The 27410-nt window shown below is 38.1% G+C and overlaps 1 protein-coding gene and 1 non-coding gene across 2 annotated transcripts in view; one reads left to right on the forward strand and one right to left on the reverse strand.

Moving 5' to 3' along the window:
- The window catches only part of Gldc (glycine decarboxylase), an 88252-nt gene that overhangs the window by 37284 nt on the left and 23558 nt on the right, over nt 1-27410 (reverse strand). The window contains exons 4-15 of the mRNA XM_027943075.3: nt 21873-22037; nt 18043-18120; nt 16920-17067; nt 16423-16619; nt 14587-14683; nt 8340-8445; nt 6854-6993; nt 6240-6320; nt 4542-4639; nt 3837-3921; nt 3619-3660; nt 1568-1710 (exon numbers count right to left, since the gene is read on the reverse strand). Of these exons, the coding sequence (XP_027798876.1) occupies nt 1568-1710; nt 3619-3660; nt 3837-3921; nt 4542-4639; nt 6240-6320; nt 6854-6993; nt 8340-8445; nt 14587-14683; nt 16423-16619; nt 16920-17067; nt 18043-18120; nt 21873-22037 (1380 nt within the window). The remainder of the gene's footprint in view (nt 1-1567; nt 1711-3618; nt 3661-3836; nt 3922-4541; nt 4640-6239; nt 6321-6853; nt 6994-8339; nt 8446-14586; nt 14684-16422; nt 16620-16919; nt 17068-18042; nt 18121-21872; nt 22038-27410) is intronic.
- On the forward strand, nt 19225-19298 carry Trnan-guu (transfer RNA asparagine (anticodon GUU)). Its single transcript has one exon. It is a non-coding gene; the product is annotated as a tRNA-Asn (tRNA).

Below are 27410 nucleotides of genomic sequence, written 5' to 3' on the forward strand. Positions count from 1 at the left end.
AAAGATGATCAATGTTTCCAGTCATAAGGAAATGCAAATCTAAATCACAAAGAACTACCACTCTATACCTATCAGGATGATGATTATTTAAGAAATAAAAAGAAAATAACAAGAGTTGTAAAGATTTGGAGAAATTGGAACTTGAGCCTTGCTTATGGATATGTAAAATGGTATATAGCCACTATGGAAAACATTACAGCATTTTCTTGAAAGATTAAACAATAATTCACTTTTAGATGTATATCCAAAATAACTGAAAACAGGGACTCAGAAATATTGTACCCTGATGTTCACAGCAATATTATTCACAACAGCCAAAAGCTTAAAGCAACTCAAATATCCACTGATAGCTAAGTGGATGAATAAAATGTAGCATGTACTTACAAGACAATACTCAGCCTCAAAAAAGGAAGGAAATTCTAACACATGCTACAACACTGATGAAACTGGAAAACATGCTCAGTGTAATAATCCAGGCACAGATGGACAAAAATTATACAATTCCACTTACATAAGATGCTTGGAGTAGCCAAATTCATGGAGAAAGTAGAATGGTGGTTCCAGGGGCTGGGAAAAGTGTGAAAAGAGTTACTGTCTAATAGAATAAAAAATTTCTGGAGATGGATTATGCTAAAGGTAGTTAAAGACTTTAAACTTAAAAATGGTTGAAATGGTAAAATTTGGTGTGTTATGTATATATGTGTGTGTGTGTGTGTGTGTGTGTGTAGGTCAGATTTCTGGATCCTGGCTTGGAGCTCAACTTAATGTAAAAGTTATGACACTGAAGATGGATCATATTCCCATCACTAGAGGGCGAAGTCTGTTCATTTTCAACATTTTAAAAAGTACATATGTTTTAAAAGTTAAATGATGAAATTTCAATGAAGGTACACAAAAACTTGATTTTATGGTATCAACTCCTTCCTCTTTATGAAGTGAAGAGGGGAAAGGAACTTTCAAAGCTGGTGAGAACCAAAGCAGGCCCCAAGTTCACCTGGTCCCACCAGATCAAGACCTGCTGCTTGTTAGGAGTTACCATTTGTGCAGGATATTTATTCTTATGCTATATTATCGACAGGTATTGTAGCCAGTTTCCAAATTTGGCCCACAATGAACCATGTCTCCATTCAGACCTACATGCTGTCCCCTCCCACATTCAACCTGGGCTGGTACCATGACTTGTTCTAACAGATAGAATGCTCTGAAAGTGATGTTGTATAACTTCAGGGGTGAAAACATAAGAGGTCTGCAGCTTCTGCATGCTTCACATTGGAAAACTCCATTATAAACCTGGACATCCTGTGTTAAGAATGCTCAAGGAACAACAGGAAGAGGAAGAACTAAGGTTCTAACCAGTATCCTCAATGGTACTCCCAGCCAACAAACCATCACCAACTTTTTGAATGAGGCCAGCTTGTACCTTCTGGCCATATCACCCCAGTCAACTCATAGGAGATGTCCAGTCAACTCACAGGATGACACAAATAAAATGCTATTTTAAGTCTGAAGTTTTGGGTGGGTATTAACAACAATGGATAACAAATGGGAGGGGGGAAAATCCCCTTACCTGTTAGGCTGGAAAGAGACTTGATCATAACCTGTGAGTTCACACAAATCTTTCTCAAGCTCTCGGAATAGCTGCTGGTATCCTTGAGCTTGGTCCAGAGGCACAAAGGGGTGGATGTTTGCAAATTCTTTCCATGTGATGGGCTAAACAGCAAGAGAAGAGGCCAAAAATACATATGTGAATATTGTAATTGTAATAACAACTTTAAGGATAATGATGACAATACCTAGCACCAAAAAATGCCTCCTCTTTGCTGGAGACTGTTCCAAGCACTTAAATATATTAATTCACTTAGTCTCACACAATCTTATTAAGTCACTATCTTCACTGTACATGCAACATACAGGCCACAAAGGGAACCTATAAAAAAGTCTTTACACCTTTTCAGGGATAAAAAGGCCCAAGTAGATTTATATCCATGAAAACACAATGAGTTTGTTCAAACTCTTACATGCACATGTATTATTCTGTCTCATCACTAAGCAGAATAATGCATAAATGTAAAAACAAATATTTCCTTTTAAAATAGAAAATTATTTTCTCTGCCTAGTGTAATTTGTCACATTAGAATAATCCCATAAATAAAAGGTATAAATTAACTTTCTTAGAAGGATCCTGGCCTTGGAGATACTTATCAACCAAAACACCAGGTTACAAAATCCTCTGTTGGCATTTGGAAAAAATTTAAGCCTCAAATTCATATCCACTCCCACATTTTTTTTCATTTAAAAAAATTTGTTCTTTTTAGTTATACATGACAGTAGAATGCATTTTGACATATTATACATATATAGAGTATAACTTCCCATTCTTGTGGTTGTACATGACATGGAGTTACATGGGTCATATATTCATATATGAACTGAGGAAAGTTATGTCCTATTCATTCTACTGTCTTTCCCATTCTCATCCTCCCATACCCTTCTTTTTTTTTAATTTAAACTGTTTTTTTTAGTTGTAGATAGACACAATACTTTTATTTATTTATTTTATGTGTTGTTGAGGATGGAACCCAGTGTCTCACACATGCGAGGCAAGCACTTTTCATTGAGCTACAACCCCAGAGCCAAATTCATACCCTCCTAACACAATGATTTGTAGAAAGAAGGCTTAAGGTTCTTAATTCTACTTGAGGTTAACAACTACAAATAGATAAAATTAGTTTTTATTATGATAAATTTAAAAAACAAAACAAAACAAACAAACAAAAAAAAAACATCAAGCTGACACAATGGAACATGCCTGTAACCCCAGAGACTTCAGAAAGATCCCAAGATTGAGGCCAACTTGGGTACCTTATCAAAACCCTGTCTCAAAAATAATAAATAAAGCCAGGCATGGTGATGCATGCCTATAATCCCAGTGATTCAGGAGGCTTAGGAAGGAGGATTGCAAGTTAGAGGCCAGCCTCAGCAATTTAGTGAGACCCTGTATCAAAATAAAAAAATAAAAAGGTCTGGGGATGTAGTTCAGTGGTAAAGGGTTAAATCCCTAGTACCTAAATAAATAAATAAGGCTAAGAGGTAGCTCTGTGGTAGAGTACCCTAGGTTCAAGTGCCAGTATTGTCAAAAATAAATAAATAAATAAATAAGTTTAAAAAGAAAGGATATGAAGGTATAAATACATCTAATTATTTTAATTTAAAAAAATAATTTTACATAGCAAAGCATGGTAGTACAGGCCTATAGCTGCAATTACTTGAGAGGATGAGGCAAGAAGATTGCTTGAACCCATGAATTTGAGACAAGCCTGGGCAACATTAATAATAATAATAATAATAATAATAATAATAATAATATAGCATGAATAAGGCCCTGGATTTGATCCCCAGCACCATCAACACCCCTTAAAAAAGGTAATTTTTGCCCATATATTTAAATGGTCAAGTTGTGTGAAGTATCATGGTTTCTCCCAGTATTGGTGAACAGCAAGGTAAAGGATTATTGAAGTGATTATTAAGTCATAGCCCTGGTAGATTTCTCTAGATACTAGTTTCTGTACAAACTGGAAAACTGTACCTAGTAAATACCCTCAGAAGTGACCTACTTACTGTGAGTTCAGATGAGCTATTGAGCTTCATGGTACAGGATCCCTTTAAGAAGAACATCCAACATTTATCACATTAGTGATTTGCTACAGTCCATCATCAACCCTCCTCTCTCCCCACCTGGCCGCCCCTTTAACCCTCTTGCAGTGTATTAGATATGACCCAAATGGGATCAGATCAGGGCAGGACTAGAGGTAAGAAGGAAGGCCACAAACAACTACCAGTGGAATCATGCTGTGAACAAGGGAAATGTCTTTGTTCTCTAGTTTCTTCATGTACCGGACAATATTTGTTTCTGAGTGATAGCTGTGAACACAAGATACATGGTCAGGGCCAACAAAATCAGATGAGTCCACGCACATCCCCCTGAGACACACTGACATCTACCTTCAAAATATAGAGAAATTTTGGACACAGGCAACATGTCAACTCTGCATCAGAAGGAAGGGTACAGAACCCCTGACCACAGAGAATGCCTGATTCAAGAAGCTGCCTGTGGGCATGAAGAAAGGAAGTTGGGAAGAAGAGAAGATAGGGCTCCTAGGTGAAAACTTCAGCCTGGCAATTATATCTCCAAACTCCCCTCTCCCCCAACAGTGCCAGCAGAGTGGTTTTTATTATGATAAATTTAAAAAACAAAACAAAACAAAACAAAACAAAAACATCAAGCTGACACAATGGAACATGCCTGTAACCCCAGAGACTTCAGAAAGATCCCAAGATCGAGGCCAACTTGGGTCCACCAGGTAACAAGGCACGCTTGGCCCAAATCAGGAATGAGATCATTAGGGCGCTGATTTTCAGTAGGTGTGGCTGTGCCACAATGACCCAGACCCTATCACAATCAGCACAGAAGCAGCTCCCTACTGGGCTCCCTAGCTTATGGCCATGACACAAAACGCAGATGTCACACAAGCCACACAAACCTGTTGAACACTTGATGTGTGAGGAATGGGCTAGTTCTCTTGAATGCAGATCCTGGAATACCTCTCCATTCCTCTCCCATGCTTTCAGCCACCAGTTCCTGCACAGAGAGACAACAGAAACTAAAGGCCAGAACTGTGCCTGGAACCACAGTGGACATCCAGGCTTTCAGATGGCTAGGCCACAAAACATGCAAAATGATCAACCACATCCCTTTAAAAGCCAAAACTATTAAACTCTTAGAAAAAAATATAGGAGCAAATCTACATAACCCTGGGTGTGGTGGTGGTTTCCTACATATGACACCAAAAGCAAGAACAGCAAAAGAAAAAAAGTAGATAAATTGTGATTGCAGTAAAATAAAAATCATTTGGGCTAGGAGTGTAGCTCAGTTGGCCTTGGATTCTGTCCCTAGCATCACAAAGATAATTAATTAAAAACATTTGTCCATCAAAGGACACTATCAAGAATGACAAGAGAACCCACCAAGTAGGAGAAAATATTTGTGAATCATGTATCTGATAGGAATTTAATATCCAGAACATGTAACTAAATACATGGCTTGCTCTTCATTTTTTCCCCAGGCTTAGAGTATGGCCATCTTGAATCCTACATGAATGGCTCCAGAAATATTCTTCAAATGGATAGACCAAATAAATGTGATTAAATTTTGCACAGTGTTCTAGGGGGAAGATTACTCAGTCCTGTTTAATTAATAAATGAAGTTCAAAAGAGCATATTGTGAAGCTGCTTTGGTAATTTATGATTAGTATCTGGGTGCTGCAGTCCTCTTCCAAAGAGAGCACACACAGGCAACCAAGATGGCAACATTCAGCACTCTGGGGATATTTCTACTTCTGCAGTATGATTTTCTTTCATTAACTTATTCAACAAATAGTCCCTGAGTGATTATTATGCACCAAGCAGTGCAGTGTCTAGGTAGCTGCTGACTAACTCTCCTCCCACGGAACCAGAACCCTGCTCCTGGCTTTTCTTTGCTACTTTATTATTTTAGAAACCAACTCAGTCATCCTGAAGTGATTACATTTCTTGATCCTCTTGATCTTTGTGGCTGTTTCCCCCCAGTGTTTGCAATACCTCTAAACCCACCTTCCTTCTCCATTGTGCCATGTGGGATAACAGCTACTTATCTTTGAGATCTTAGCTTAGACCAAATCAATGCAAACCTTGGTGAGGAGCACACCCTCTGTGCTCCCAGAGCACCTTCACACATCACCTAGCATATCACCTGGACTGTAATGCTGTGCTTGCGTGTCTGGATCCTCTCTGGACTATGCTCAGTGAGGGCAGGGGCCGCGCACAATTCCCCACTGGATCCTCAGGGCCTAGCATAGTATCTGGCACATATTAGGTCCTCAATAATTATTTATAAAAAAATGAGTATCATAACTTTTCCCTAGAATTGACATAAACAAGATGCTAACATCATGAATCTTTGTATTTGGAATAGTTTCAATTAAACATCATTAATAATACTTCCAACTAGCCTGGCTGCATGGTCCTGGCTGGGGCCCTACAGCAATGGCCTTTAGCTGTCAGCAGTCACAGGAACAAGGGACAGTCAGTGGTGTAATTTTAACAGCAGGCTGCCCAATGTCATACCTGGGCACTCTCTCCCTCACACTCTTTAACACCCCCTAAGAGTCATTACAAGGAATGCATGATTTTACTTTACTTACTGCAGATGACTCACAGCCAAAGATCCATAACAAATCATCGAGATCTTTTTCGTTGACTGTTTCATCAAGAGAAATACCAAGCTACAGAAACAAAAACAAAATGAAAAACATCAACTCTAAACTCCAAGATCAGTGGAGGAACCCAAAGGAGAGATCAAAGGGGAGAAGGTGGTGGACAAAATTTCTGGCAATCCAAAATATCAATATACCAGTCAATCCAAGTTGACCCTTAGGGGATGGCAACTAGACCAGGCTGAGACTTTACAAGGTTTAGAGTTCTGCAAGCCACTTGTGGATTCAATAGTCCAATGGCTACTGAGTTCAAGGGCACTCCTATTAGAACTAAATATGCTTGACTTTTTCTCCACTTAACTTACTTTATTTATATCAATCATTTAATAGAGATTTGTCCTTGAACAGTGTGTATGAAAACACAAAGACTCAAGAAAGCTGTAAACAAACTATTTGAAAAGGTCCCAATGTTCTAAACTGGTATTTACAAAAACAGGCTGTGCCCAAAGTCCCAACATATTTTTAAATAAAAAGGAAAACTTTTAATGAGAAAAGTCATGAAAAATTAAAGAATTGGTAAAAATACAGAAAAGTTGACTTACTGTGCCATCCTCAAAGAGCCGAAAATTGATTTGCCGCTGGGCAGCCCTGCTCAAGACCTCTTTCACTGAGCAGCCACACTGAACCTTCAAGGTGTCAAAGAACAGGTCATGCTGGAGTTTATGCCCTGCTCGCCTGAGACCTAGACAAGACAGGGAGCCACCAGTTACTGATACAAAAACATGCTCCTCAGCCATTGACATCCCACAGAGAAACAGAGAACTTCTACTATAGACTACTACTGATCCTGGCCAATGTTTTGGGGCTGCTTTAAAAATAAAGACCTTTATTACTAATGCTATAGAAAATTATGAAATAAATACTAAAAAAGAAAAAAGATCATCGTTATCACCAACAAGAAATCAGTACTGCTTACATTTTGGTGTGTATTCCTCCAGAAATGGTGACGGCAGGGGTGGGGGAGGGAGATGAGGTATATATATTTTGTTACACCCTTTTAGAGCTAAAATATGAGTATCTTTGTTTTTCTATAGATTGATATCCATCATTATTTTCAATGGCTGTGTAAGGTCAAACATGGATATACCATAATTTAGTTGCATTATTAAACTTTATCATGTATAACAGATCTTTATTTTTCCCCCCTTGTGTTCTTCCAAGCTTCTGATTAAAGGAAAAGAATAAAAAGAAAAAAAAAGGAAAATGTGTCTAAAGTGCATCAGTGTTAACTCCCTGTGACAGGGATGAAGGAAAATAATTTAATAGTTTAAAAAATAATAATGTTGAAAACTCTCTACAAAAGACGGAATGTAAAAGTAAAAAATGTTTCAATGGGCATGCTTTACATACTTATTTTATTATGAATTTTAGATATATCCCTAGAAATTTAATTTCTAGATAAAATTATAGGGATATTTTTAAAGCATTTGATATGTAAAGTGCCATCATACCCATATGTTATCAGCATTTCTTATTTATTATGGTACTGGGGACTGAACCCAGAGGCACTCTACCATTGAGCCACATCCCCATCCCTTTTTCACTTTGAGACAGGATCTTGCTAAATTGCAGAGGCTGGCCTCAAACTTGCAATCCTCTTGCCTAAGCCTCCCAAGTCACTGGGAGTATAGGCATGTAGACTGCCCCCTCAGCATTCTTCTTAGTCTTTGCCAAAGTGATAGATAAATACTACTTGTATTTCCTTGATTAATAGTGAGGTTGAAATTTTGTATATTCATTGGCCATTTACTTTTATATTTCTTTCTAAATTACATTTAGTGTCCTTTGCTCATTTTTCCATCAGAATGTTAATTTTTTTTCTGTGTTTAGGGGTATAGAGAGAGCACAGTATATATTAAAACTATTCATACTCAGTCTATCATAGATGTTGAAAATATTTTTCCTGGTTTCTCATTTGACTTTTAATTTTGCATTTGGTATTGAACATGCCCCAAATTTCCCATTTTTCTTACTCAGATTTATCAGTCTTGTTATGCCTCAAAATTTTGAAACAGATAACTGACTCACCTTCAGACAAAATCAAAGTGGCATTATGTACCCTCCTAGCAATATGCTTCAGCCCTTGGGAACCATGGTAGATTGCAAACATGGCAGCCATATTTGCCAAGAGGGCCTAAAAGAATAAAAAACATTTAAGGAATCATGTGCAACAATGTCACAGAACGTGATTATTGGGAGGGGGAAATTATACAACTCGTGATGCCAAAACTGAAAACAGGAACAACACAAAATGATCATATTTCCTGCATTTTTTAATGATAGTTGGGGATCATTGTGAACTGCCTGATTACCTGAGGGTAAAGACAACATCCGAATCACTCTGAAGTCACTATATTAAACCTTCAAACTTAATCATTATAGAGGGATCTCATTAATGCAACATAACCATGACACCCATGAGGGGGACAAGCAGGCTCCTATCCAGCATCAAAAAGCAATATTTAAAAAAAAAAAAAAAAAGCAATATTTGATGTTGGAAGACAGTGGAGCAAGAAAACTTTCAGAGGAAAAAAATTAGATCTGAGAATTTTATACTCAAATAGTTCTTCAAGAATGAAAGAGAAAAAGCAGCAAACAATTTCTAAATACTCAAAAATTTTCTCAGAGATGCCAGGTGTGGTAGAGCATGCCTATAATCCCATAGACTGGGGAGGCTGAAGCAGAAGGATCACAGGTTCAAAGCCAGCTTCAACAACTTAGCAAGGTCCTAAGTAACTTAGTGAGACCCTGTCTCTAAATAAAAATAAATAAATAAATAGGGCTAGGGATGTGATTCAGTGGTTGAATGCCCTTGGGTTCAATCTCTGGTTTAAAAATAGATAGATAGATAGATAGATAGATAGATAGATAGATAGATAGATAACTCAGGAAATACAATTCTCCTGAGGTCTTAAATAGAACACTAAAAACTGAATTTCACCCAATCAGTAGATGAGCGGAGCTATGGTATAGCTAATAGAAAAGTGAAAGCTTGTAATGTTATTAAAAGTTCTGCATTTGATCCCCAACACTCCCTCCCATAAAAGAAATGAATGGAGAATTTGTGACCATAGACTGCCAAAACTAAAAATGTGGGAAGAAAAGAAATAAAGCCAAAATGAGCTGGTAGGAGATATACTGGATGACCCAATGAAAACAAGGTCATTTTCTCAAGTAATCTCTCTCTTAACCATTGGATTGAGGTTTCAGAAAAATATTTACAGGAAAGTGTGAGTTGCGTGTTACAGAAATAAGAAAGAAAGAGCATTGGAACCTCACTGAGATAAGGGACCCCTGTGTGAGGGGGTCCTGAATGAGGAACAAGAGATGACCCACTGTGATAGCATCTGGAGTAGGGGAGAGAGAAAAAGAAGGCAGCTAGGGTCAGAAGCCAAAATGAATGGTGTCTCAAGAGAAAATGATGGAGGCCCACATCCTACTTCTCCTCTTGGTCTCATTCCTCACTTGCTTTTTCACCCTAGAACCTACCAAAGAGCAGCATTCCAACCATTCACTGTCATCCCAGGTAACTGGTCCAAATTCAAGTCTCTCATTTGCTACCTGCCCAGCCCACTCTACTCTCCCACGGTCCCTCCTCTCTCATTAGAGTGATCTCTAATGTACTAGGTAAGCAGTTCAAGGTCTACCTACCTTCATGGCAATCTCTCCAGGATGGGAAGGAGCATTTCACAAAACAGACACCGTACTCAACTGAGAAATACAGTAAACACTTTAAAGTTGAATAGTGCTCAATGTGGGATCTATTTTTGCTAGGTACACCTTTTCTCTGCTAGAAGAAATCTCTCTATGGGGCCATTGCAAAACAAGAAACATTTTGGAAATAATTTCATAAAGGAAGTTAGCAATCAATGAAGAAAATGAGGAGGAAAAGACATCATCAGAGAAAAAAGAAATAGACTTTCCTGAACTAGAAGCTCCCAGGAAAGCACTGACATGCTTATAGACTCCATACACCAATCAGAGATAAATACAGAAGGATCACAGCACATTGCTGCTGTGGAGGGGGCCAGCATGAAGTAGAGAATCCATGGCACAGTGTGCTCAAATGCCCACGGCCATGCTGCCAGGGAACAGAAACCAGGCCTGATATTCATAGAACATCCTGGAAGCCTCCTTCACTACAGCCTTCTGGAGGCTGGTTCATGTCCCTTTTTAGTTTAGAAATGAGTCTTTCCATAACCAGGAGACTATATGACTGGACAACTATATGAGTGTACAACAAATTGATAAGAAGTATAAAATCACTTCTAAAAATCTTTGAAAAGGGTAAAACTCAGTGGTATAGCACTTGCCTAGCATTTGTGAAGTCCTGGGTTTAACCCCCACTGATGTAAAATAAATAAATATATCAATAAATAAAACAAAAAATAAATAAAACTAAACATAAGAAATTAAATTTTTTTTACATTAAAAAATGAAAACCCTGGGCTGGGGTTGTAGCTCAGTGGTAAAGTGCTCACCTAGCACATGCGAGGCCCTGGGTTCGATCCTCAGCAACATATAAAAATAAATAAATAAAACAAAGGTATTGTGTCCATGTACTACTAAAAAAAACGAAAAAAAAATGAAAACCTGTGGTGCATGCCTGCAATCCCAGCGGCTCAGGAGGTTGAGGCAGGATGATCAAAGGCAGCCTTAGCAAAAGCAAGGTGCTAAGCAATTCAGTGAGATCTTGTCTCTAAATAAAATGCAAAATAGGGCTGGGGATGTGGCTTAGTGGTTGAGTGCCCCTGAGTTCATTCTCTGGTACTAAAAAAAAATAAAACTTTTGAAAAGCATATATTTTTTTTTTTTTTAGTACTCAGTATGAAAAAGCATCAGAATAGCAAAATAAGATCAGAGAAACAAAGAGACCAAAAAAAATTTCAAATTTTTTTGATATAATCAAGGTATTTAAAAATTAAAGGCAACAAATAATCATGAAAAAATATTCAAAATCATGAGTTACTAGGGAAATGCAAATCCAAAGCACAATGAGGGCTAGGGTTATAGCTTGGGTAGCATACTTGTCAGGCATGTGTAGGGCACTGGGTTAGATCCTCAGCACCACATTAAATAAATAAATAAAGGTATTGTGTCCATCTACAAATAAAATATATATATATATATATATATATATATATATTTTTTTTTTTTTTAAAGCACAATGAGGGGCTAGGATTGTGGCCCAGTGGTGGAGCGCTCGCCTAGCACAGGCGGGACCCGGGTTCGATCCTCAACACCACATAAAAATAAAGGTATTGTGTTGTGTACCTCTACATCTAAAAAATAAATATTTTTTTAAAAAAAAGCACAATGAGATACCACTTCGTGCCCATTAGAACGGCTAGACCCAAAAAACACAGGCAGTAACAAGTTTTGGGGAAAAAATGGAAAATTTTGAAACTTCATCTTCTGGTAGGGATGTAAAAGAGAGCAACCACTTTGATAAATAGTTTGAAGTTCCTCAAAAACTCAAATATAGACTTTTCATATGACCCAGTAATTCCACTCCTGGGTATCTAACCAAAAGAACTGAAAACATATTTGCACAAAAACCTGCACAAAAAATGTTCACAGAAATCTTATTTATAATGTCCAAAATTGGAAACAATGCAAATATCCATCAAGTGATTAGTGGATAGACAAAATGTAGTATATCCACACAGGAAGCTATCACTCAGCCATAAAAATTAAAAAAAAAAAAAAAAAAATTCATGTTACAACATGGATGAACCTTGAAAAGATGCACATTTAAAGAAGCCATGTGCAAAAGCCCATATGTTATACAATCCCATTTACATGAACCATCCAGAGTAAGCAAATCTGCAAAGATAGAAAGTAGAGTAGTGGTTAGGAGGCTCTTTGAAGGGAAAGGTATGGGGAATGATTGCTTAATGGGAAAAGGTCTCTTTTTGGAGTGATGAAAATGTTCAGAAATTAAATACTCATGATGGTTGCACAAACTTGTGAATATACTAAAATCCATTGACCTGTATACCTTAAATTGGTGAATTCTGTGGTGAGTTGTAGCTCAATAAAAAAAAAAAGCTAATGAAATATATATTGTTTCTCAATGCACCTGACTTTGGAAAAGCTAATAAACGAGCAATTTTTGGCTAAAGGTGATAAATATGAGAACATGATGAATTCCAACATCTGTAATGTCACAAGTTTATAGAAAGATTTTTAAAATATTCCATTAACAGACTTCTAGAGATTTAAAAAAAAATAGTCATGCCCCATGAGTGATTCAAAAATAAGACCCCATTTGGACCCCATAATGCCAAGAGGAAAAATGCAGGATTGAGAAGAATATGAAAGAGTTGCTATGAGAAGCAGAAGGCCAGCGACGAACAGCACAATAGGAACAACTCAAAATATATCAGTCATCTCCTAACAAAGAAGGGTAATTTTATGCTCACAAATAGAACAATAGTTATATGAATAACTGCTTTATGCAACAGTTATGAAAAGGAACACATGAAATAGAGATGGAAAATTAGAAGACTACCAAAATGAAAAGACAAAAACCAGATGAAACAGTTTGGCAATTCCAAGGGTAAACATAATTTTTTTTTTTTTTTTTTTTTTTTTTTTGGTGGTGCTAGGGATTGAACCCAGGGTCTTGTGCATGTGAGGAAAGCACTCTACCAACTGAGCTGTATCCCCAGCCGTGGCAAACATAATTTTAATAATTGCTTTCTTAAAAAAATAGCCACCAGCTGGGCTGGGGTTGTGGCTCAAAGGTAGAGCACTTGCCTAGCAAGTGTGAGGCCCTGGGTTCCAGGCTGTGGCAAGAGGATCAAAAGTTCAAAGCCAGCCTCAGAAATTTAGTGAAGCCTTAAGCAGCTTGGCGAACCCTGTCTCAAAAGGTGCTATGGATATGGCTCAGTGGTTAAGCACCCCTGGGTTTAATCACTGGTTACCAAAAAAAAAAAAAAAAGGAGGTTTTACAACTCAAAGTACTGAAATATGAGTTATATGTGAACTGGAATAGTTTAAGAAGGAGAAACTTTTCTTCCTTGAAGGTAGCCCAAGTTCCCCTGGAAAATGAATTTTAACCCTGGAAGCAGAAAACTGAGTCCCTGAATGGATCTAGGACCAGACACCACTTCTGGAAGGACATGGGCAGGAGCAGATAGCTCCCAAGGAAGACAAGATACAGAAGCAGAGAATTAAAAAAACGGAACAGAAATTACAGAAAGGAAAGGCATCATATAAAGATCAATTTATTGTTCAATGCAAGCAAAGCCTTTAACAACTGGTTCCTTCCTCTGCCACTGGATGATCAGAAGATCTTTCACCTGAAAAAGGGCAGCCACCTTCCTGAGGCAAAAAGTAATGCAAGAAAAATAACAGGTGAAAATTATCAAGACCAGTGGCTGTAGAACCAACTACAGAAAGACCTTATTATCCTCTGCCTCTGTGGAAACGTGTTCTAAAACCTCCTGGCAATTCTTGGAGCCAACACCCTCTGAAAGAAAAATGCCATACCTCCCACTGAGGTGTCTGTGAGATTTTTCACTTTCCCCAACCCCTAATGGAAAAGATGCACCTAGCATGGATACTATGCTCAGGAGGGGTCTTCTACCTTGTCCTATGAGGTGGTTGGATTTCAAAGCCCTCTTACCTAAGCCTTGGAGCAACTTTGAGGATGGTCAAAAGGGCAGGAAGTGCATCCTTTAATCCCATCCTTTTCAGGAATGCTTTTCATGAGCTCTGAAAGTGCCCCATAGCCAACACCAGTTGGCCAGTATGGACCATCCCCTCCAGCACCTCTGCCTTGCAGACCTCATTCCCAAAGCATGTCCATTCCAGTCCTAAATAGAATATCCCAATCTCCACCCAGAATGAACCTGCCCGATGGCCAAGAAAGGTACAGACCCTCATCCACATCTGTTATAAACACTCTTAAAATACATGTAAACAAAAAGTGAAGAGTAGCCCCTTTGTCCCTTGGTCTTAGCCTGTTCAAGATCTGAAGATGTGATTTTTAGGTAAAATAAAAATGAACAATGTTCTTTGTTTTTTATTAAAACACTTATGAAGTGAATACATAGGCGATGCATGTGTATACACAGAACATCAGTAAAAGATGTCTATTTTGGTTCTGACAAGACTTCCTATTAAGATCTTGTCCTTCTAGTGTGCGCACTCTTCAGCAGGCGGTGAATGAGTAATCAAAGGAGTGAATGAACGAGTAGCTCACTCCTATAGACTGTAAGGTAGCTCTCTTCTGCAGATTAGCAGGCAGGTCAGATATGTGATTTACCTGAGCTGTGCAGATGTTGCTGGTAGCTTTGTCTCTCCGGATATGTTGCTCCCTGGTTTGAAGAGCAAGACGATACACTTCTTTCCCGGTGGCATCCCTGGACCAAGATAATGTGTCCAGTTAGCACAGGTAATTGTAACACTAGGAGGTGCCATAAACCAGCTTCTTTCCTTCTCAGATAAACTGAATTCAGAAAATTTACTTGGGTGTGAGTTCAAAAAGAAATTTCCAAAACTTTCTCTTCTAAATAGGACTAACTGGTATTTATTTTATACTTTTGAAGCACTGAGACATACACAATGAGGCTAGAAATGTGGAAATAAAATAAAAGTTTCCGGGATTACCCTGCCTAATATAATGTTAAATTAAATTTCACTCTGAGCTTCTCAGCAACAGATGAAAAACAAAAATACTTGAAAAATTGAAATTGTTGTACCAGAAGTATGAAAAGAACTGAATGGCTATTAACACACACACACACACACAAAAAAAAAAATCATAATAGTCTTACTGCTTGTCTCTAAAATTTTCCCCTCCCTAATACAATTGGAAATTTTTATAAGAATCAGTCTTAATCTTTATTTCATCAACCTACAACTTATGGGACCTACTTTTCAGAAAGATAAAAAGTTCATTATCAAATGTATTTTTTTTACATTTTTATCAAATGTAAATTTTTTAGCAGAATACAACAGTCATTAATATGGTATTATGTAAAAATGTGGATGAGTAACTGATGTGATTCTGCAACTTGTATTTGGGGTAAAAAATGGGAGTTCATAACCCACTTGAATCAAATGTATGGAAGATGATATGTCATGAGCTTTGTAATGTTTTGAACAACCAATAAAAAAAAAAAAAAATCAGTCAATAAGCCAGGCATGGTGGCACTTGCCTGTAATCCCAGAGACTTGGGGAGGCTGAGGCAGAAGGATTGTGAATTCAAAGCCAGCCTCAGCAACCTAGGGAGACCCTGTCTCACAATAAAGAATAAAAAGAGCTGGGGATGTGGGTCAGTGGTTAAACTCCCCAAGTTCAATCCCCACTACCAAAAAAAAAAAAAAAAAAAAAAATCCATTTAAAAAAATCAGCCAACAGTAACTAACACACTAACTTTTTAAATTAGAAAGCCTTCTGCCTTATCCCTGATGAAGAAAGGGCATCAATAAGATAAGTTCATGCAAGAGTAGTTGATGAGACTATTTCTACACTAAAAAGCTGTTACACAAATTTAGAGTATTTCAAAATTTTATATCACCCTTACATCATTCACTATATTCAGCCTACTCACTTATGTTCAACAGTCGAGCTTTTAGCAAAATGATTATGCTAAATTTCCCCAGTAATATTCCTGGCAGTCCTCTGAATTCTTCATCTGAGAAACTTCATGAATGAGAAGCACTTGAGAAAGTACATCTGAAAATTACTTCAATGTCAAGTGGCAGACGCCTCTGGGAAGTGACAGAAATCACTTAATGTGATCTTTGTCATCTCTCATTGCACTTGTCTTTACATAACTATATGGTATGAGAATACTTATGATAAACAAACTAGGTAGACACAAAATGCACCTAAAATATTTAGTGTCTCAAGGTTTTGGTCAACCTAAATGAATGCATTTACATGAATAAACACCAATATATGGTAAATTATACACACACTTCTTCAAATATGTACAAAATTTAGGGTGTTTGAGAAGTACTAGTTCATATCCCAGACTCTTCCATCTTAATCTATGCTGTACATTTGTTTCATTAACTCAACATTTGTGATCAGAAGGAACAGGAAAGGAACCACAATAAGGGGCAGGGGGGTGGGCAACAGGAGCTGCTTTACCTTGTTACCCCTACCATCCTTCCAGGCATCATCCTCACCAAGCTTTCTCTGACAGCAAAAAAGGCTGCATGTGGTCCGCCGTAGCCCAGTGGCACTCCAAATCTCTGTGAGTTGCCCAGGGCGATATCCACCCCAAACTCTCCTGGTGGCCTCAAGATACACAGGGCTAGAAGGTCCGTAGCACAGCAGGTCAGGGTCTGGAAAGGAAAGAAAGGGTGGAGTTGCTGCCTTCGCCTGAGAGCAGAGCACATAATAACTAGATCTACGACAGCTGGTTCATGTTCAGTGAAGTCCATTTGCTCCTTCATTCTTTGAACAAATATTCAGAGGGCCTGCTATTTTATTTATGAACAAAATATATCAAGAGAAAGGAATAGGTAGGAGTTTCTCCATTCCTTGTGATAATGGTAAAGAAATTAAGACATCAAAAGATGGATAGATAGACAGACACAAGATGGGACACACCTCCCTGAACTCCCCCAAGGAGGTCGGCCTACCCCAGTCTCATGGGCTCTCTCCACAAGTTCTGTAAAGTCTTCCACCTTCCCCTCAGTATCTGGGTATTGGAACAACACCCCACTGACATCTTTTCCACTGAAGTCCATTTCATGGGGTAACTTCAGCTCAATGAGGACTCCACGGTATCTGGAAAAAATAAGACAAAGAACAATCATGTTTTGGCTTCACAAGGGAAAATTAAGTGAACTACAGTTTCTTTTCAGCGAAACAGCATTTATTTTATGTGCCCTCCCTTGATGTCCTCCCAGCCCCACCCCACTCCACACCTGGCCCTTCCATGGTAACAGGACTTCACACCAACTCAAGGGCATCCAACAGCTCAGCTTCTTCCCCTCTCTCCTTTCTACCCCTAGCACTCTCCTCCTTCAACCTTTCCATCAGAACCTACTCCTGAGAGAATCAGGAGCACCACTTCCTAAGGCAGAAGGAAAAACAGCTGAAACCACAGAGCCACCACCACTTTGACCTTGGATCAGTTTTAGGAGGTAACTGGGAAAACATCAGTAAGGTGAGGAGGAAGAATTTCCCTAGATTTCTAAACTCTAACTATAATCATATGTCAGAAAACCTTCTGAAGGGGTGCAGGATGGTGGTGTGGGATGGGGGAGGAACACCTGATGTTTCCAAAGGAGAAAGCAAACACACACAAATGGGGGTGGTGCTAGGTTTGTGCATGATTACAGAACTAAACAAATGCAACACACCTTACATCAGTTTACACCTCGGTATTATGTAGATTCCCCATAAATGATGTTTACAGAGGACACATAAAAAAATCATAATACTATGGGTGAGTTCTATTTTTCCCCTTTGTTTTTTAAAATTTCTGAAATATTATTTACATATATATGTATTTTTTAAATGAAAAGACAATGAAACAGCATGGTAAATTACCATGAAACAAAGCAACTAAACCCACTATGTATCCCTTTGATTCTGACAGTGAGGTTAACAGAGAAATCCCTGGAAGAAAGTAGGACGGAAAGTAAAGCGCAATGATCCTAATTAAAAGCATATTCACCTCCAATCAGGTTACAAGTGACAAAGAACAAGAGATAAGTGTGATATTACCCTGGGTTTAAAACAGATAAAGTTAATTACTTGGCTCGAGTCTGGATGACAGCTATTGTTTGTGGGTGGCAACGAGGGTCGACAAAAAATTTCCTCCTCTTGTTGTGTCTATTGAAAAGAAAAAGCACATTCAAACATGAACATTAAAAAATCAAAGTATCCAGGAATGCAAAGCAAACATGGCACTTAGGGAAAGACTGAGCATAGTACAAAAAGTACCAAGTCATTAATTCCTAATGATATTGACTGTGATTCCACTTAAATCAAATTCCCATTCTAACCCCATTTAGTAAAATCAGTCTTAAAAAGGCGCAAATATATATATATATATATTTTTTTTTCTTTTTTTCTTTTTGGTATGAGGGATTGAACCCAAAGACACTTTACCACTGAGCTCTAAACCTAGCCCCTTTTATTGTTTTTTAATATTGAGACAGGGTCTTGTTAAGTTGCTGAAGCTGACCTTGAACTTGCAATCTTCCTCAGGCTCCCAAATTGCTGGGATTATAGGCATGCACCCTACACCTGGCAAAACAGCTCAAATTTTTTAAAAAATATATCACAATAAGACAGAAAGAAAAGGTCAATGGTTAGATATAAGTGAAAAATTTTTTAAATCTTATATAAATAAATACATCTTAGAATTTTATTGGCATAAGGAGCATTTTAAAAATATATATCTAAATCAAGTTCCTTCACTCATACAAAAGGAAAAAGACTTAGGTTGTGAGGTATACAGGACCACAAAGAGTAGAATGGAACCTGAACCCTGGGAGCTCTCTATCATCCCATGGTTTCAAGCAAAAAAACTGGGATGGACGCTCATAGTTTGGTATCATGAGCACATTAGGATAAAAAGAAAAGGGGTGGGGAGGCGGGATATGTGTGCATTGTGCTATACACTTAATATCCAGAAGGAGACACAATGGATAATCAACAATGGCTTCAGGGGACTAAGAAAAGAAAACAGCAGGTTTTACTTTTACTTATATCCCACTCAACTTTCTGAAATTTTTTCCAAAATTTTACAATAAATAAAATTAATAGAGGAATTGGCAGAGTTGGGAAAATACAAAAATGATTCGTTATCCAATGCACAGTGCTCTTAACAGTTTGAATCTAAATAAACCTGGAGAAAAAGCTCTCTGAGAGCCTAAATGACCTGAGGTACAAACAGAAACAGCACTATTTAAAATATTTTTGGTAGCGCCTGTCTCCGTGGCATAATCAGTTAGTGCGTTCGGCTGTTAACCGAAAGGTTGGTGGTTCGAGCCCACCCAGGGACGAGGAGGTGTATTTTATGAACCGTGAGGGTAGCCCAGAAATAGACTTTATGGTTGTTATGGTTGTCTTCATCCTTAGCCGATTCACCCCCTGCTTTTAAAAGGGAGGGGAGGAGTAGGGGGGATAGCAAGGGCAGCAGAATAGAATAGACATTATGATGGCTGTATGTATGTAGGTGACTCTATGACCAGTGTGATTCTGCAATCTGTACAATTAGAAAAATGAGAAATTATACCCCAAGCTTTGTAATGTTTTGAACAACCAATTAAAAAAAAAAAAAATGTCAAGAGCTTTGTAATGTTTTGAACAACCAATAAAAAAAAAAAAAGAAAAGAAATTATACCCCAATGATTCAAATGTATGAATTGCCAAGATCATTGTAATGTCATGTGTAGCTAATAAAATAAATAAATAAATAAATATAAAAAATATTTTTGCTACAAATAAAAAGCACACACCTAAGCTCTTAGGGCTGCTTTTCAAGAGTAAATATAAATGCAGACACCAAGGAATGAGAATGAAGGGAAGACACAAGTCAGGCATTTGCAGAGTGTGAGCACAGCCCATGGATACTGAATATATCAGGGTAGGAAACCCCTGGGCTCCACAAGTGTGAGGTGAACTTTTCCACACAGAAAAAGAGGCAGGGGGAGGTGGGCATGGTGATCCAGCCTGTATCCCAGTGGCTCAGGAAGCTGAGGCAAAGCCAGTCTCAGCAACTTAGTGAGGCCCTAAGCAACTTAGTGAGACCCTGTCTCTAAATAAAAAGTTTGTAAAAGGTCTGAGAGCTCCAGCTCCAGCCAGAGCTCCAGCTCAGTGGTGAAGCACCCCTGGGTTCAGTCCCTAGTAAAAAGAAAAAGAGGGAGAGGGAGGGGGAGAGAGGATAGATGGTAGGAACAGGGAGTTGAAATCAGTGAAAAACTGAGAATAACCAGGTACACTGAGTCATGCCTGTAATCCTAGCTACTGGGCAGGCTGAAGCAGGAGGATCCCAAGTTTGAGGACAGCTTGGGCAAATTACCCAGGCCCTATCTATACCCTTGTCCCTGTCTTTGTTTCTGTCTGTCTGTCTCTCTCTCTCCAAATACATATACATACATATGTTTTATTTTTTTAAAGGGCTGGGGATATAGTTCAGTGGTAGAGCACTTGCCTAACACACTTAAGTCCTTGGGTTCAAACCCCAGTACCACACAATTGAAAAATGATAATAAAAGCTGAGAATAGTTACCAAGGGTTAGATGGATGGCACTCCTTTGTGGATGTCCATCCCCCACAGAAGGAAGAACCTGAACTCACCCTAAGGCTGCTCAGGGAGCAGAAAGGCCTATGGCTGGAATCCACCATAGGGACCTCCACACCTACTGAGGGAGTTTGGGCCTCTCCTTTCCACCCCCAGATCTGTCGGACCCAAGAAGTAGAACTCCATGGGCATTTGGGATCCAGACGGACACACCATGAAATGGGCAGATTTCCCAACCAGAGGGCCATCGGCATGAGAATTCTAGCAGGAAGGTATGTTCTAACACACTCACGAGGCAGAGAATTAAGGAAGGAGAGGAACTGAAGAAAAATTACCACAACCCAGTAACTACTTCTAAAACTGAATCCTCAGGAAATAATCAGAAGTTTTGACAATGATTTATTACAGGGGTGCACCTGAAGTGCTATTACTAATAATAAATGATGGAAACAAAGAATAGGAGGACATGAAATAAACCACATGCTTCCAAGAAAGTGAGTACTACCATGGAGACAATATAGCATAGAAAGCAGGCTAAGGAAATCAAGAGATGTTCACAATATATTGTAAAATAGGAAAAGAAAACAAGGTTTAAAAAAAACACACTGATATTAAATGTAACCTGAGTACAATATCTTCATAAAAGAGTGTGATACTTATTACATACTACATTCCAAATTAACCAGTTCCTCCCAGTATCCATTTGTCCCTTCACCTAAAGTAACAGAATCCCAACATGTTGGGTGCAGCAATGTGCCCATCTAAACATAACTTATTTCCCTAGGTCACCTGCAGAAAAGGGTGACCATTGAAGTATAAGTGAAAGTTGTTGAGTGGGGGCTTCCAAAAATCTTTTTTAAAGAGGGCATATTTAGCTAGCAGTCCCCTGTATCCTTTGCTTCTTCCTGAGTGCAGATGTGACAGCCAGAGCTCCAGCAGCCATCTGCTGACCATGAGGATGAAACCTCACGCTAAAGATGGTGGGGGGCGGGGAGGGGGTTGGCATTGGTCCTTGGTAATATCTCAGGGATGCCATAAAATTCCTGAACATAATGTTACCTCTGATCTTAAAATTATGTAAGATAAAATGAAATGTCTTTCCTATATGTTAAGCAATAGTGGCTTTTATTATATCAATCAGACCTTTTGGTTACCTCAGCTAACTAATGCAATGTTACTGTTACGTTGTTTCTCATGTATACCAATTTGTGTGTGAGAGAGAGACAAGTCACAAAGGCACTGACAGGGATAGTGGAGCCTGCTCCCATGTACATCAGGAGAGGGACTGGAGGATGCCCCTGTCCTGGAGGGACTCCCAGGCTGATCCTCTTACCTGTGGCACAGCTGCATCGCCTCAGCAGCTGCGGTCGCCTCGTCCAGCAGGGATGCATTGGCCATGTCCATGCCTGTGATGTCACACACCATGGTCTGGTAGTTGAGTAAACTCTCCAACCTCCCCTGAGACACCTCTGGCTGGTATGGGGTATACTGGGTGACCCTGGGAGGGAAATACAAGACCATGCCCAAACTGTGTCTGCTGCTCAGAGAGGCTCACGAAATGCCTTCATTTTAGAATTCAGTACCTGAATGTCTTGAGAAATATACATCAATGAGCAGCGCTTTTGGCTTTTGTAAGGGAGATTAGAATTAAATCATAGTAATAATATTATCCTTTGTTTGGGGGGATAATCAATACTTATTTTTCTTCTTCTACGATTTTTTTTTAACCTATGTTACTATATGGGGGAAGGGTGAGCAGTGGGGAGTAAACTTGGAGTGCTTTGCCATTGAACTACATGCCCAGACCTTTTAATTTTTTGAGAAAAGGCCTCAATAAGTTGTCCAGGCTGTCCTTGAACTTGAAATCTTTCTGCCTCTGACACTCAAGTTACTAGGATTACAGGCATGACCACTGTGCCTGGCAGAACATTACTATTTTAATGATCTTACTGTACAAATATGTTTCATTTTAAATTATCTCTTAAAATCCACATGAGCCTACCTATGATATTATAAACAGAACTCTCACTTCCTATTATCTTTCCTCGAAATAAAGCACATATCTTTCACAGCTCATAATAGGAAAGCATTCAAGAACCTAGTATCTAATACTTGAAACCTTTTTATATTAAACAGGAGACAGTCTATATATTCCTAGGAAATTAACAGATATCTGTGGGGCACAGGCATGGTGGTACATGCTTATAATCCTAGCAATTTAGGAGGCTGAGGCAGGAAGATTGCAAATTTGAGGCCAGTCCCAGCAACTTAGCAAGATCCTATCTCAAAATAAAAATGTAAAAAGGGTTAGGAATGTAACTCAATGGTAAAGTGCCCCAGGTTCAATGGGGTAGGAGAAGAGGGGGTGGTGAGGAGGAGAAGGAAAAGAAAGAGAAGACGTAGAAGAAAGAATAAATTAATAGACATTTAAGAATTCTCACTAGCTACTAAGTCAATGAAGGTTAACTCCATAGCTATCAAAAAATTCAGGGGTAACAAATGATTAGAAGGCCCCATAGACATGGATTCTAATCTTATGACTGCTAGCTGTCAGCCAAGAATGTGGCTTTAGATATTTGAATTAACCCCTTGAGTTCCTTCATTTTTTTTTTTTTCATTTCTTCATTCATTCACCCATCCTCCAGTTTACTATCTTCTTAGTATCAGGAACTATTACAGGTTCATAAACAGCGTGGTTAGTAGTCCCTGATTCCAAGGGAAATATATCTTAAGGGAGAAAAGAGACAATAAATAAAATAATTTCAGAGTGAAATCCTATCACCTTATTTTATTTAAGACATTATTATTATTATTTAAGACATTATTAAATGTCTTAAATAAAATAAGGTGATAGGATGGGGGTGATTGAGGACTTATAACAGAGCTGCTACTTTTTTAACCAAAAACCTATTTGCTCTGACTACCACCAACATGGATCAGGTTTGTGTCCATGCTCCTGCAGGAGACTGGCATTCTTAAAAATCTCTATTATATTTATATTTCCAAGTCAAAAGAGTCTTAGAAAAAAGTTTTTGGTGGTTGATTTGCTTTTCATTTCTTCAAAGTTCTTTTACTTTCACCCCTATTCTGGTAATCATCTTTGGAATATTTCCATTCACCCCCCTGCTCCTTTTTGAAGCATTTGAAATCAATATCTTTTGGGTCTTGTTTATTTTAAACATTTTATCACTTAGGGGAAGTGTAAGGAGGAGTTTTCCTTAGCAAGCAGTACAATATCAAGACTTTTAAATAATTTCCAGAAACTTGCTGGTGTAACAATGTATATATGTGTATGTATGTATACAGTCTCTTTTCTATGTTAAATTTTTGCTTCAGTTAATTCCTTGAATACCCTGGCTTAGCAACTGTAAATTAGTTTTTGCCAAATTCTAAGTGAGTGGTGAACTGGAATGAATGAGGCACATAATGCACAGTGCAGGCCATTAAAAAGGGAATGTGCACAGAAATGGGGTCACACAAAAGGCATGGACAACAGGCAGCTGTGATCTCAAATCAGACTAGACCTTCATGCATCGTTTGCCTCCATGAAGACAGACATGGCGCTACTCCTGCCACATGCTTAGGTTGACTGGCTAACACAAAACTTCCATTTGGCTCAGATCCACTGTTCGGTATACAGACACACAGAGGCATATGCACAAACCAAGGATTTAGTATATCCATGGAGAAAGACCTTGAACAAGATAAGCATCAGGGAGAGAGTGGTGTTCTGAAAGAATTTAGCAGCACTGAATGGGGAGAACAAGGAACAACCTTAATTGTTCACTAGTAGGAATGGTAAAATAATTTAAAACACACGTATAATACCGTGCACTCATTGAAAACAATGCTCTAAATAAATATTTTCTGACTTTAGAATATTTTCAAAATGTTGATTTTTAAAGTGAAATATAAAATACTATGATCCCATTTTTGTACATTTGTAAAAACAAGCTAGTAAACCAAATATTAAGCAGTGATTTTTCTCTGCATGGTAAGGATAACACTAATTTTTATTTTACTATATGTTCCAAGAGTTAAAGACATTAGATACCATTTATTAACTACTTTCTGTATGCCAGGGATATATTTACTATCTTTTTTTATGATTATGTTGTACATATTCATTGTAATTAGTTGGAAAATTCAGATGACTATTGAGAAAATAAAATTGCTCATAATCTTCAAATTTCAAGATAACTACAGTTAACATTCAGTGCATTTCTTTCAGTCTCTTTTCTATATTATAATCATATTTATATCTAAAAGTAGGATTATATTCATCATAAACTCTTATATCCTGTTTTTCAGTTAACATTATTCCATAGACAATTTAACAACTTTACATATTATTCAAAAATCTAATTATTCTATGGTATTAAATGTTTTTATTTTATTTAAATGATAACAATTATGAATTTACATTTAACAAGTTCCTTCAAGTTTAATATGACATTTGATTTTAGTATCAAAAATAGCATAATAGTGAACAAGCTTATCTAGGTCTATTACCTCCGAATAAATTCCTAGAAGTAGAATTTTAATTCATATTTGATAATTAGTTTTAAGGTTCTCAGTACATATCGTCATCTTCCTCTCCAGAAAGTTTATACCTGTCTGTACACCAGTAAATAGCACATTGACTCAAAAGATTTCCCTATATCTAGTATTAAGACACCTGGGCACAGGGCATGGTGGCACACCCCTATAATCCCAGTTACTCGGGAGGTCAAGGCAGAAAGAACGTAAGTTTAAGGATAGCCTCTGCAATTTAACAAGAACCTGTCTCAAAAATAAAATAAGGGGATAGAGATATAGTTTAGTTGGTAGAGTGCTTGCCTTGTATGCATAAGGCCCTGGGTTCAATCCCCAGCACCACAAATAAAATAAGAAGGGCTAAGGATATAGTTCAGTGGTAGAGTGCTAGCCTAGCACATATAAGGCCCTGGGTTTAAACCCAAGCACCACCAGGGAGGGAAAAAAGGAGGTAGTAGTAATAGTACTGAATTTCAGTTTTAATTCTTTAACTTACTAGTTGTAAATTCAGACAAATAACTCTCTAGCTGATTCCTCTTGGCCATCAATGGAGATAACTACTTATATCAAAGGTTTTTCTTAACACTCAAATGAGATTCACATACATAAAACATTTTGGAAATGGCAATATAGTGCCCAATTGTTATTCAAGCAAACAGCACTGGTAAATTAGTAATTGCAAATTCTTTCGAATGAAAAAGAACACTGATAATTGTTGCCTTCTAAATCCCTGGCTTTAGAAAATTAATGTGCCTGTAAGAATCATGTGTTCTAAGAGTCCATATAAAGAGGCATGCACGCCTTAGTTCCAGCTACTGGGAGGCTAAGGCAGGAGGATAGCAAATTGAAGGCCAGTCTCAGCAACTTGGTAGATCCTGTGTCAAAATTAAAAATAAAAAGAACTAGGATGGGGCTGGGGTTGTAGCTCAGAGGTAGAGCGCTTGCCTAGCATGTGTGAGACACTGGGTTCGATCCTCAGCACTACGTAAAAATAAATAAATAAATAAATAAATAAAGGGATTGTGTCAACCTACAACTAAAACAATAAATGTTAAAAAAAAAAAAAAAAAGAACTAGGATGTATTAGGACGCATCTCAGTGGAATGGCACCTCTGGGTTCAATCCCTAGCACAGCAAAGGGAAAAAAGAAAAAAGAAGAAAGAAAATGTGTCTGTGGTCCATAATGTCTATGTCTTGACTAATTAATTCAGTTGGTTTCTGTATATATTTTAATATATATTTCAAAAGTATCTGCCTATCCAAGAAAGCTTTTAGTTCTGCTCAAATAGGATGTCTGATATTTTCAACATGACATTAACATTTATTCAAATGAATTAGTATTCTCTATCATTTTGGCTGTGACTTTCTTTTAGAACTGGAAGTAAGGGAAGTAGTGGGGGTTTGCATGAAGACAAACACTCATGAGTGTCTCTCATTTTAATCCTGGTACCAAAATTACATAAAACAGAAAGCCACAAAGAAAATGTGAATGTTACTGATGATATTAGTTACTCATGTTATCAGCAGTTGAAAAGTTGGAACAGAGGACCCCATAAAACAAACTCTAGATTTGATATAAATTTTCTTTTAAGGGCCTAAATGTTTGTATTCTTTCGAGGCTGTGTTGCCCATTTATTTTCACCTCACGTCACCGGAATTTGTTGGTTCCATCTCTATGGAAACCATTCAGAAGGATGATAATGTGAAGTCCACCACCCACGCGTGCACAGCCCTCCCTATCAGTGCTGGTAGGGTGCAGTATCTCTCTCTGGTTCAGATTAGCTTTCAGAGAATGGAAAGAAACAATATTTAATATGCACCCAAAATGGAAATTGAAAGGCACACAAAACACTGCCTCCCCCTCAAACGCTGGCTGCTTCTAAAGTAAACGAACACATTCGTTCACAACCAGAGAGCCATATGGTGAATATTCTCTATGGCCACCAAGAGCAAAGGCTGCAGGCCAGCACTCAGACAGCTGGAAAATTGCTGCCCATTCATGAACTTTGGAAGGTTTTTTGTTGTTGTTGTTGTTTTGTTTTGTTTTTTAAGGGCAGCAGAGAGACAGGCCATTTGCTTTTGAAGTCAACCTTGGAGTTGACCATTCAAACTTTTACCAGTATCACAGTGGAAAAGAAGCCCTCAGTAATGCAAACACCTTCACATATACACCCCAAGCAGAAAAACGAGTTCTTAGATGGTCTCGTCTTCCTGTTATTAATAAAGAAGTGGAGCATATTGAAACTAAAAACTACATGCAGGCGTAGCAATGCAGGTATGATTGTGCCAACAGATCTGGCTCCTATAAAGATGTGACACAGATAACACTAGGACA

This window comes from Marmota flaviventris, chromosome 13 (assembly GCF_047511675.1).
Source record: "Marmota flaviventris isolate mMarFla1 chromosome 13, mMarFla1.hap1, whole genome shotgun sequence".
In the NCBI taxonomy this organism is placed as follows: domain Eukaryota; kingdom Metazoa; phylum Chordata; class Mammalia; order Rodentia; family Sciuridae; genus Marmota; species Marmota flaviventris.